At 40.2% G+C, this 13,016-nt stretch overlaps 1 protein-coding gene across 1 annotated transcript in view; it reads left to right on the plus strand.

The window, feature by feature from the left end:
• Nucleotides 1-359: 359 nt before the first annotated feature.
• LOC139212408 (brain-enriched guanylate kinase-associated protein) overlaps nucleotides 360-13,016 on the plus strand; it is a 32,986-nt gene continuing 20,329 nt past the window's right edge. Inside the window, exons 1-4 of the mRNA XM_070842952.1 lie at nucleotides 360-369; nucleotides 6,945-7,023; nucleotides 9,190-9,351; nucleotides 11,444-11,510. Of these exons, the coding sequence (XP_070699053.1) occupies nucleotides 6,953-7,023; nucleotides 9,190-9,351; nucleotides 11,444-11,510 (300 nt within the window). The 5' untranslated portion in view covers nucleotides 360-369; nucleotides 6,945-6,952. The remainder of the gene's footprint in view (nucleotides 370-6,944; nucleotides 7,024-9,189; nucleotides 9,352-11,443; nucleotides 11,511-13,016) is intronic.

A 13,016-nucleotide genomic window follows, 5' to 3' on the forward strand; every position in this document is an offset into this window, starting at 1 on the left:
TAAAACATTAAATCACCAGGAGCAGTTGCCTTACAGTTTTTTAAAACAGGTCTTTTCTCTGCCCACGTACAGTAGTGTTGTATCTCAGCACTCTGTGAGGTGACTACTTCTTGTCCTCCCCCAGGCTGGGAGCACAGGTATGTCACGACTGTGTTGTCGTGGCAACCTCATTGAGGACTGAACTCGTTCTCTTTCATTGAATTTTTACAATGGAGACATCGAGAAAACTTCACTCAGGCTGTGGTCTCAACACACAAACATTTACATTGTATGAATCTTGCTTTCACTGTAATACCTCCTTCATTTTTCTCTCTCTCTGTCTGACTACTGTTGCTTTTTTCAAAAGGTTATGAAGGGGTGAGGAGCACAGTGAACTGCTGGCCTGCGGGACTGTTTACTTTATTATCTACTTATGTCAGGAAGCACAGAGAGAAAATACATACAGTTACACTGATATGAAACATAAAATCTTCATCAAGTTTATTAATTTCTGCCTTTTTAACCATCCTTGTTTTTAATACCAAGCAAAAATACGACTCAAAATTTAAAGAGATTGCATATTTGTGCCCGCGGCTAAAAAAGAAATCAAATTTAGGAGGGCTGGAGTTGTTTTACTCAATGAAATGGGAAGTATCATTGGTATTATACGTGACTTGAACTTCATTTGACCCAGTGAAGCTAAAGTCTATTATATTCTCCAAGTTGTTGCCCAGAAGTTATTCTGGCAAATATTTGTTTTACCCACAAATAGCCGTACACAATGCTGAGAGAATTCTTTCAAAACGTGATTATCTTAACGATAAAGTGTACCTGCATTGCCTGTACTTCAAATCTCCCGATGTATGTTATTCTCTGCTCTTTCTCATTGTACTCTTTAAATTCTTCAAAAGTGGAATTCTGGAAAAGCTTTTGTTCAATTACGAGGAATAGTGATTTATCGCTCTTTCTCTGGGGCATGCAGTCTTTGCAGGAAACACTTCTGGTAGATTTTATTTTATACTTTTATATTAATGTTTAAACTTCTCACTTTCACTTTCTGAGCAGCAGAAAATAGATTTAGTCAGTGTTTTAGCCCAGGGCCAATCTCACGATGACTGCGCAGTCACTGTATAGTACGTACAGTATTCACAGGCCCACACCCCACTGAACTCAACTGGTACTGCCATATTCGAAACCCAAACACAACCCGCGATCCAAAGCTGGAAACTGTGTTTCAGAAATCAATTTACTGCAAGAAAGTTGGGAAGAACAGATCACTGTAAACAGGAGAGTAGTGTAGTATTACACGTCAGTGGGTTTGGGTGACTTGAGAGAGACGGATTGGAAAATCTGATTTATAGTTTCTAGTGCGGGTCAAGATCCAAAACCACTGGAGCCTTCCCATAATCCAGCTATTATGTTGTCCGTACTTAGGGAGCTACCATGTCTTTCTTTGTAACATAAGCTGTGGTAATGTCACTGTAATGTTCTCAGACTTTAAAACTCCCTCCAGAGACACAGAAGACACTATCTAATTGTTTTTATATGCTGTGCAGTGCTTCCCTTGAATAGTAAACTGACCTGTAAAATCAGCAGCATGTAACTCCAGTTTATGTAACTACTACCAAAATAATGTTTTAAGTCGACAGTTAAAACTTTTTTTTTCTGTCGTGATGGACCAGTCAGATCCAGTATCTTCTGTTGTGCTGAGACAGATGGTGATTCAGTCATTGCAAAGGTATATTGCACCATGCCGGGTAATGAAGTAGGTTTAAATTGGGCTATGAGGAGCTGTGAGCTGCCAGCGCCACACTGTAATAAGTAGGTTTGGCAGCAGTAAGTTACAGATGGGGCTGCGATATACTCTCCATTTTAAAGTGCAGCATGTCTCCGAAAGCTTCCATATCATTAAGCTCAGTCTACTGCCCAGCCAAGCTCTTCCACAGAGGCAAAGTGCTTTTTATGACACTTTGCTTAAAGGTGCGATGTGTGGTGAGATGATATTAACTCACTTATTGGGGACTGTTACCTGAAGAAATGAATACAGTAATCAATAATCACATAACTCCTACTATTCCCCAAGTCTTAAAGGATAGGTTCACCATTTTTCTTGTCTGTAAACAATAGGCAGCTGCCTGTATGAACATTGACACTGTGCTGTTCCTCTTGTTCATACTGGACATTCAAAGATCCCTTCCAATGTGATGGTGGAAAAAAATCCATATGCCTTGTTCTGTTTAAAAATGCACTGAAACACTCAGCTGAAGCTAATCTGAGGTTTCACCCTCTGAATTAGTCAAACACACACCACAGTGAGATATGGGAGAGGTCCCGCAGTGTGACTCCTGCTGGGGCTCTCTGATGTGATCTGATCTGATCAGGAGTGCTGTGAAATATGCCTACAAATTGTCAAATTTGATAGAGCGCTTGCTGTTTCCTCTTAAGCTCGTTACACATATGTACGCACACATGCTTCTAAAAACTTTATTGCTATGACTGACGTGCCGTTTAAAAGGCCAAGGATACATGAAGGAGCCGGAGGGAGTTTGGTGAGTCATAGCGCAGCAGGGGAAACTATTTATTATCAGTTAATTTATCCCCAAGAGCTTTTTGTGTTGGAAAATCGCTTTATGATTACAAAGCCCGACAGTGAATTCAAACATATTTGCCGTGTGGCCGTGAACTGTCTGACTTCACCTCCAGCAACACGGTCAGGTCTGATACTGTACATCAAGTTCCTGATTTACACCGTTAATAAAAACTGATACATCAGGCAGTTCATTGTGATAAGTTACTGTGCTTTAGAAGTTTTATTACTTTCAAGGCCAAGCTCTTCTTCTCACCCACTTAAGTCTCTTTTGATATGTAGATAGAAGCTAAAGAAGAGATGAACAGTGTGGGGATCGCTCCTCTGTTGCAGTTCTTGTCTTCAGGCAGCAAACTGTGTTGACTCGTCATCATCGCTGCTCTGGTGACTTAATCCACAGAGCTGTTTTTCTGGCCGCTGGTAGTGGAGCATGCACAAGAGACTGTTGTATTTCTGGAGTCTTGCATCAGAAGAACACAACACATGGCTCTCAACTAAAGCCCCAACCACTGTGTTAGATCAGACCAAGGGGAAAAAAAAAAAAAAAAACCTTAAGAAAATTAAAAAAAAATGCAGCTCATTATCACCACTTCCTTGTGCAGTTGAGAGAATTATTTAGGTCTTATTTTTGTTGTTTCAGCCATCACTCCAGTAATCAGTACTATTAATATTCTACTCACCAAGTTAACAGCTAAGGTCGAGTAATTATAGCAGCAAAAGAATAAAAAAAACCTGTTTGGTTACAATCTTTCCGTCACCTGAAGTGGTAGCAGTATTTGTGCTAAACTAAACCTTAACTGTAACACTGGCGGTTTTACAGTTTTCGACTACAGTGACAAACGGTGTCTTTCTCCCGATGTAGAGGCACCAGATCAGAGGTTCTTATGGGACTTTATGGAAGGCAATGATAAACAATCTGTCTTTGTTTGGAGGACTTGTTGAAAGTGGTTTACTTAAGTAAGATTTTACTAAAGTATTTGTGTCTTATAGTCTGACCTCTCAGTTCTCTTTCCCCTTTGGGCTTCTTTGTAGCAATGTCACCATGCTTCCACATGTCAGCAATTGTCTGGTTAAGACAATGTAACCATAACCAATAGAAATGATGTCCAAAGCAGCAACAGGAGCACAGAGGTTTTTACTGTTTACAGTAGAAAAGGAGCTTGTCTGTCAGCTGCTCACTTAATAGCAGATTTCAAGAGGGTTGCCACTGTGGCCATTAACGTTTAATGTCTTTGTTTGGTCACTGTGAATAGTCTGTCTGGCAGACTGTAGTTCTACCATGCTCACCTGCATGGCTCATTACCAGTAAATCAACCAGCGGGCACCATAAGGGCTCCCCACTGTAGATCCAAGATGGATGCTAGCTGGTTGTGACCTTTTGTAGGCTTTGCATTTAAGTTTTTATTTTTTTCTAAATTAAACTGGAGTCACATGCTGTTGGAGCCATTCTCATGAAATAGAGAAAGTATTCAGGGGAGTGGGAGGTGGAAACTGCCTGGCTGAAGTAGGTTATAGTCTGCAGTATTACAACAGGCATTTCTTGTACTCCCTGCTGTCTGCATTGTCTGATCATTATGACAAGTTGTAACACATGGGGAAAGTTTTCCAGGTAAAAAGGTTTACTCGTGTTTCCATCCACACTATAGACTCTTCTTAATGCTTATGAGGAGACACTATAGAGAGGAAAGAGAGCTTGATTTACATTTCTTTTGCCGTTTTGAGTTTCTCTGGCAGTGTAGGAACAGAAGCGAGCTTATCACGAGGTTCTCCGAGGACGTAGATCTGTTTCTTCATGTGGATAGTGTTTACCTTGCCGAACAACACCTGCGGCACCAAGAGCTGCTGTTTATCCCCTTTTGGGAGGCATGATGATACAGTTAGTGTACAGTACTTCATACGCATTGCAATGAGGTGTGTGTTTATGTTTCTGCATGTGAGGATGGATTCTATACAACTGCACTTCTTTACCAATTCAGCAAATATTTCTGGCTTCTCTCTCTCTCTGTGACTCACAGATAAGAAAATAGCAACAGAGTTTCCAGAAACTGCCATTGTTTCCTGAACAAGTGTTGAAGGGAGATTAAAAATAATAAGTAGTGGTGCCATTAGAAATGGCGGCAGGCAACAAAACGTGTATTCCAGTTTGTTGTTGAACTGCTACCCTGCCATTCTGCGGTCACTGATAAAAGCCATGCTGCTGGCTACCTCTGTCGCTCAGCATTTATGCTTACTTCACTCCTAAGGACAACACATGGGGCTTTTTAAAAGGCAACATATGGACCTATATTATATATTTGTGGTTGTAAATTGAATCCTCGTCTAGCCCCACCCCCCTTAGTTGCTGTTGCTGTGTCTGTTTTACAGCACATTATACGTTTTACAATGACAGTGGTGGCAGATTTACTGCTCAAAATTGTTTTCATTTTTGAAACAATTTGCCCTCAATTTCATACCAACTAGAGAAAAACAGGCTTTGGGGGCTGCTGTTTTGAAGCCTCAAGCTTGGCTTTATGCCATCTTGGTTTCATGGTTGTCTCCATCTTGGTTTTTCGAGCCAGAGGTGACGCTCATTGTACAAAGGCCGTCTCTGATAGGTTAGTCACAAGATGGTTCATCCCTAAAGCATACCCTGCTTTACCGTCTATTTTACTATGAATGGGACCAAAATTTACATCATGCTGTATTGAAGAAGACTTGAAACTACTGATCGAGACCATAAACTCATTAGGAAAGTGTTTACTACATAAATCAAGTGAGAAGCTCATTTTCTCATTGACTTCTGTACAATTGAAATACTATTTGCAACCTTCAGAGTCGCCCCCTGCTGGCCATTTTATGCTGGTTTCACTTTTCAGACCCAGAAGCTTCATCTACTTCTTTTATAGTCTATGATTTTATCAGGAGCAGCTAGCTAACATGAGATACAGAGAACACTAAAACTCTGTGAGTTGAAACATTTTTTCACCACCTGATTTCTTTATAAATTGTTTCTAGTTGATTCATTTCAAAATAAAATCCTGTGAGAAGATCTTGAATATGCTTATAATGGTTACATACATGATGTAATGCAAAAAGATTGAAGCTTAAGCTAATCCCAGATAAAAAGCTAGCATCCTCACTAGTTAATGATCCGTGGGACATGGAAATAAAGAGACAGCATTGTTCTTGGATTGCAGTCAGACCTAGCTAGTCCTGGTATTGAGTATGAGTAAGATGAGGAAAAAAAATTTAAGATCAAATTGTTTCATATTCTCAGATTTTGTGTTTAACGTAACACAATTTATACTTGGAAAAGCAAGACAAAAGTTATCCAAAGCTTGGCAGGCCAACCTGGTGGAGGCCTGTAGCAAATGATCAACCTTTTTTTTCTTAATAGATTTTCCACTCTCAGAAGCAATTATTTGACATTTCATGATTTATAACATCACATTCATAGCTAATTTGCATTGATATCAATGAGACTCATCAAATGCATGGGGCATTAAGAAAGATGTACAACTGGAAGGTTTATTCCTCCATTTTAAGCTGGCTTTGATGGCAGGTTATTAAGTTCTTGCGGTGCAGGAGACCAGAGTTCAAGCCCCAGCACCACAGAGCGATGATGAAGGATGGAAATAGAAACACACATGCATTTATCATAGCACTGATTTGTTGAGAAATAACCTCTGTGGTCAGCTGGTCAATAACTCACTATTCCATAGGGCTCTGCAGTTTGTGGTGGCTGTTGTTCAGTTGTTCCCAACGAGAGAGGGAGAAAGTAATGATGAAGAAGAACGCTCAATAGGTAGCAACATTAATCATTTTAACAGTGTAACTAATATCATTTTATATTTTTGTAGTTTAGAAAGTAATGTGCTTATATTTTGGTTTAGATAGATAGATACACTTTATTGATCCCAGACTGGGAAATTATATAATATATTTGTAGATATATTTATATTTATATTTGTTTAAAATATTTATAGAATTATCGGTAAAACATTAAGGGACCTTTGTGCATTAATCTTTTAATAACAAGCGTAAAGTTGAAGTGGAGATGCAAAAATTCAAAGTATTATTAAGATTGTTTACTGAACTTATCTAATTAATCTTTCATTTCAGCTTTGTCATGCCGCACTGGCTCATTTTCTGAATGCGCACAAAATCATTTCTCCAGAGTCAACACAACAAAATGTGTTGCTAAATCTGTGGGACTTCAAAGCTGTTTTTCTCTGCTCTCTTGCCAGGGTCATCACAGATAGCCAACTCCTATCCGCCTCCCCAGGCAAGACTTAGAGCTTTGACTGTTGGTTTGTGGTTAGAGTTCAAACTTGGCTTCAACATTCAGCCGACCAGCAGCAGAGGCAACAACTACACACACATGAGAGCCAAGGCAGAGAGAAAAATATGAAAAAGATATATATTGGCAAAACCGCCCTCAAAACACAGAGAAATGGTTGCAAACATCAGAAAAGAAGGTAAGATGAGTCAGTGGGGAGTATTTTAAACTCTGAACATTAGCCTCATTATTGGGCAATCCAATTCATTAATTTTGTCTAATGAAAATGGATTCTCATTGGGAGGTCATGACCATTAAAAAGCCATTAAAAACATAATGTGGCATCTACTCCGTCCCATCATTCATCTTCACATCTCTTGTCATGTATCAGCTGACATCTACATCCAAGTTAACACTCCACTGCATTTTACCAACAACAGTCTTATCCGACAAAAAAAAACAAAAACAATACAGTTAAAAAAAAAATCAATGGCTGTGAGCTCAGACTTAATTAAACTGGCATTACATAGTGATAAGAGCCCAGAGCAAATTTCACATGTACTTACAATAGCTCTCTGGCTCCGTGCCATGTGATTTTACAACATCACTTGCAGCTGTTAGACAGCGGAAAGGTTGTAAAGATTTTGTTTTGTTGTAGCGCCAGGATTCAGCCAGGAGTGGGCTGAACCTGCAAGCCTCAGCATATTGAATAAATAAATCCTTCAGTGACTCATCTGTCTATCTATCCATCTATCTATCTATCTATCTATCAAACATTTCTAGGAATGGTTCAACATTTTGGGAAAGACGTACGTAATAGTATCTGGCTACAGCACAGGTTGCCAGATGTGGCTGTGAGCACACGTTTAGGCATTAGACTGCATGTGCACAATATGTCAGGTCTTTGAGATTCTGCACATAGTCACTGCTCCCTCTAAACTTTAGCTAAGGTAGGCAGACAACACCCTGATTCAGCTCCGTACTTATGGGAAATACACTTTTTTCTAGACTTAGATGAGAAGATTGAAATGACTGAACTAACTACAGAGCTACAGAGTCAGGAAGCAATGAGCTTAGCTTAACATCAACCCTGGAAGCAGGTGTATACAGCCTCTTACCAAAATGTGCCCCTACAAACTCCTCTGAAGCTCCTTAGTTAATGTGTCGTATGTTTGTTAAATATGTACACAAACAGCTTCAACTCTGCACCTGCCGCACGATGAGAGGCACTACACTTTTGCAAAGAAATCAAATTAGCATCTTTTTCCAATTGTTGATCTATTCCTTTAAAATGTTTGTGCACGTAGGCCAATGCCAGACGCTTATCCTCTACTCTGGTGTCAGGGTCCACGTTTATACACTGACTTCTTACTGCGTGATGAAGGTTTAATTAGTGGAGATCTTCAACCAAATACCCAGACATTAGAGGCAGTCCATTGCCCGACCCATGTATTAACACAGCACAGCCTATAAGTCTTTGTATTGTCACCATTTTCTTCTCCTTTACTGCCAGCTCCTTAATTGAGTCTGAGGTGAACTTGGAGGTGCACTCATTGCGCCTGCTGGTTGGCACCACTGAGCCATCAAACCTCTCCGTGAGCCAAGTATCCATCAGTCTGGCAAAATGCTAAATCCCCCAGAGCACACACTGCCCCTGCTCCACATCTCTAGAATTTTATTACCACATCCATTCCCTCAGTCAGTCCTGTCGGTGTGTTTTCATCCCCCACACTCAGGCAGCAATATTTGGGTTGTGCGTTTGATGCAGGTTTGTCTGGTGTATTGTTGCTGTTGATGGTGGTGGTGTTGAAATGATGCTACTCTGTCCTCTTACTCACTCTCTCTCATGCGCTTTCTTTGCTCTTTCTGCCTCGCACAAAGCCATAGTCCATTCTATATTTTCACCTCTTCCTCTATGAATCACTTACAGTCTTTGTCTGGGGGCTAAAAACCTTTCCTATTCTTTCAGAGATTCGATAGGGGGGATGTGTAATGGAATTCACCATTACACCGATGGGAGCTCCTTTCCCAGCTCTTCTCCCTCTCTGTGAATGGGAAATGATTAGTATTCCTCCTTCATCCGTCTCCTTCTCTCCATCAGCCTCACTGCCTTCCCCTTGCCTGGGACCTCTCTCTGTCCAAACTGAATTACACTCCAGCTGCACTTCATCCCTTTCTCTCCCTCTCACGCAAACACATGCCCACTTTACTTTTTAGTTCATTGCCTTTCCTCTCTGACTCTGTGTTCTCTCCCTCTCTCCGCTTTGCTCAATCTGACAAACTCTGACAGCAATGAAAGTACATCAGTGTTGTGACTGTGCCTTCTCGACTCTTCTTCTCTAAACTCTCCCTGCTGCGTGTTCAGCTCTTTCCACGACCACAAGGATGACCTCCGTAAGCGCCTGTCGTACACCACCCACAAACTAGAGATGGTGGAGACGGAGTTCGATTCCACCCGGCAGTACCTCGAGACAGAGCTGCGCCGTGCCCAGGAAGAGCTGGAGAAATTTACAGAGAAACTACGCAGGTGTGTGTGTGTGTGTGTGTGTGTGTGTGTGTGTGTGTGTGTGTGTGTGTGTGTGTGTGTGTGTGTGCATTTCTCTGTGGACAGCTTCACTTTTTGTGTATGTGTGAACTATCAATTCCCCATCAGGCCCACCAAAGGTGTGCTGTGTCAAGGAAAATTAGGTTAGGTGATGAATATTTTCACATGCTGTTACATACAGCTTAACCGCAATGACAGTGTTACTCATTAGGGGTGTGCTTGAAACAAACTACCTCATGTGAGTGGGCAAAAGTGTGTATAACTGCTCTTGGTGGCCACACTTGACAGTGAGATAAAATCAGCTGCAGCAACATTTGTTCAAATGGGGATAAAGGCACACATTTTTGGACAGTCTTTCTCCAAAGTGTTGCACTCATTCGTATGTAGAAAAAGTGACAGAAGTATTTGCACAAAGAACAAAACAGCACCTTAAAAATTCTGACATCGCAGAGGTGTGAGAGTAAGGCATTTCAGACCCTGTTCAATGATCTGACAAGCTGGTAAATCAATCAACATAACATTGCCATAAAATCCATTTATAGAGGAATTGATGTTATGTAGATGCTTTTGAAATGATCCTTTATGTGTGATGAAAAAAGATTGAATTTTATGATGCAAATGACTATTTTACGTACGTTCTGTCTCTTTCCCAGCTATTGGCAGTGTGATGTTTTCTGGGTATTTTTAAGCAAATACACCATCGCTGCCCAGTATTCCAAGTAATTAAGTGGTACCACACATACACTAACAAATGCTGCTCTTCAGTGCAGTGTGCCCTGTAGCACATCTCACTATCATGCAGGAGACCAGAGTTCATGCTCCGATACAGACCTGACATTATCTCTTCATAACCTCAACCATCCCTCTGCCCTAAACTTAATCAGGGTTATCATGTGCAGATACTGTAAAAAATATCTATGTACATGTATGAATAATATGCTGTTTAAATAAACATGAAACTCTTCCCTCAAATTTTTCCTTGTCTCTGACCAAAAACTTGGAAACTTGGACAGCAGACAGCGTGGCCGCCTGGCGGACGAGGCATTGTGTGCCAAGGAGACTTTCTCGCCCTGAGTCCAATCCTCTCGGGCTGTGCACAAATCCCATCTTTTTTGTTATGATTTCCAGCATCCAATCCCTAACCTGCTCTTCCTAATTTTCACCATCTGAAATAATAGGTGGAGCCTGTTAAAGAGAGAATGTGCTGCCTGACAGAATCAGTTTTTATTCTCCCCTTAAATCAGCAACACCACTCAGTGCTGCTGCTCATAATGATCAGCTTTGTTTGGTCTCCACGAATCAGTAAACCACTCTCCTCCAGTGACACTGCACCTGCTCAAATGTCTTTCAAGTTTTTTGATTTGCCTTTGCTTTTTGTCTCCACTGCCCACACTCTCCTGTCTGTGTAATGGAGGCATAAATGCTGGTTTATCAACACTCTCTTTGGCCTGAGAGCTAATGTGAAAATGTGACACTGAACTGAGAGGTGACATGATAAAACACCAGGAGCAAGTTATCAAATAGAGAGTTGAGATCTTGTTCCATCACGCTCACTAATGCACTGAAAGTCTACCAAAGAGCAAAAGTGACGAGAGACATGAAAGGAGAGGGAAAGTTATGAAGGAATTAAAGAGAAAATACAGAAAAGCTAACAGGGTAGTCTTTAGCTCTTTAGAATCACTGCTGAGGATCCACTTATGCATGTTTACTGATTTACTATCAGAAAATATTTAAGGAGTCTATAGGTAAAATGTCTTTCTAGACCACAGAATTTTTCTCTAGTATTTTCCGCTGTGGCTTCAACGTAACATCAACCCTTTTGCTTGGTAGATTTCTATCCTAGTGATCTTCAAATCTGAGTCAGAACTTAAAATATCCTGCAAATCCCCTCTGATATTCTTCGTCAGCGCCCTGATCTTTATTTATTTCTCTGACTAAAATGTATGTGGAGATTAGTGGTGCTTATTTAGCTGTATGAACAGTAGTAGTAGTAGTAGTAGTAGTAACACTCTTTAGTCATCATATGTTGTGATTTGCATGTTTAACACATCACAATTCATCTCTGTTCTTCTAGGATCCAGAGTAGCTATGCAGCTCTTCAGAGGATCAACCAGGATTTGGAGGACAAGATGCACAGGACGGTAAGAAACTCCTACTGAGGTTTTAACCTCACACTGCTGAAACTATCACTGCTGAAGAAAAATCTGTAGCACAAACTCAACCAAAGACATATCTTGTTTTTGTTGTTTCGCATTTTAAGTACCTCAAAATAAGCTTGATTATGGTCAAGAGATCGTTTTCTCCGATTTAACGAAGAGTAACAACAAATAGCTTCACTGACGATCAAACACCAACACCTTGATATTACCAGCTTATTTTTTTTAACGTGACTGATTAAAACCACAGTCTTCTCTTGTTAAGGGAAGCAAAGGTTAGAATACATTACCCATCATCTGAAACCAACTCTCACAAGTACCTTTATCACAGAAGCCAAAGTTTATTGTTGTGGTTATTTCTAACAGTGTTGTAACCACATGTTGCTGTTCTTTGTGACACACTGACGTAATTAATATCAAAGCCATGTCATCTTGCAACTTTTATTGTTATATAAACATAATTTAGTTTATTTTCTATCATTTTGTTATCCAGGGTTTCATTGTGATTCACACTAGCATTGAACAGCATCTGTGTGTTGAATATGTGAAAAAAAAGTGTCTTAACATGTAGAATATATTTCTAAGTATTGAAGCAAAGTATAAAGTAGATATGCACAGCTGTTAATGATACATATTAATATTTCAAGTTGCTTTATACTTCTGCTGCTACATTTTAGAGGGACGTACTGTACTTTTTACTTCATTACAGTTATTTGACAGTTACAGATATGTTGCAGATTAAGATTTTAATCTAAAACATAAGCATATAAAATAAGATTAATTGCCAGTAAATTTAGCTGGTAAAATTAGCTACACTTCAACCAACTGCAGCACAAAAAAATCTGCTTATACATTAATGCAGCAGTAAATATAATCCAGATGTAGAATTTATAATAATGTAGCACCACTTGGTAGAGGTCACAGCTTTAAACAGGCAACCTTCCAGCTTCTCTGTGCTTCAGGCCACCACTTGCTTGCACAGGATTCACCACAGACGAGCACATTTCCAGCTTCGCTCTCTGAGCTTTCACATTTCCTGACCGCTGTGGTTGTTTGTACTGATATTAGCAAGAGGTGCAGAATCCCAATGTAAGAGTCTGAAAGTTCTCTCTCATGAAACATGTATGAAGGTGAAGGGAGTTTATGAACTCGGCTACATACTTGCGCGCACACTAACACACTAACACACTAACACACTAACACACTCGCGTGCGCGCAGAGCTACAACGAGTTGTGACCCACAGCTTGAGCTGGAATAATTCATTTGAGAACATGAAGTTCTGTAGTTATCAGGAGCCCATTACATGCCGTTTGCTTTTGTATGAAACTCCTCTTCTTTAGATAGATTAGATTCAACCAGTTGTTGAATAAAGATGGCCAAGAAAAAGTTGTCATGGCAGCAACTGTTTCCTCACCTCTGCACGTTGTACTGTGAGCAGTTTGTGATCGTTTCAAGTAAATCCAAGAGAAAATAGATGTGCCAACATTGGA

This window comes from Pempheris klunzingeri, chromosome 13 (assembly GCF_042242105.1).
Source record: "Pempheris klunzingeri isolate RE-2024b chromosome 13, fPemKlu1.hap1, whole genome shotgun sequence".
Taxonomy (NCBI): Eukaryota; Metazoa; Chordata; class Actinopteri; order Acropomatiformes; family Pempheridae; genus Pempheris; species Pempheris klunzingeri.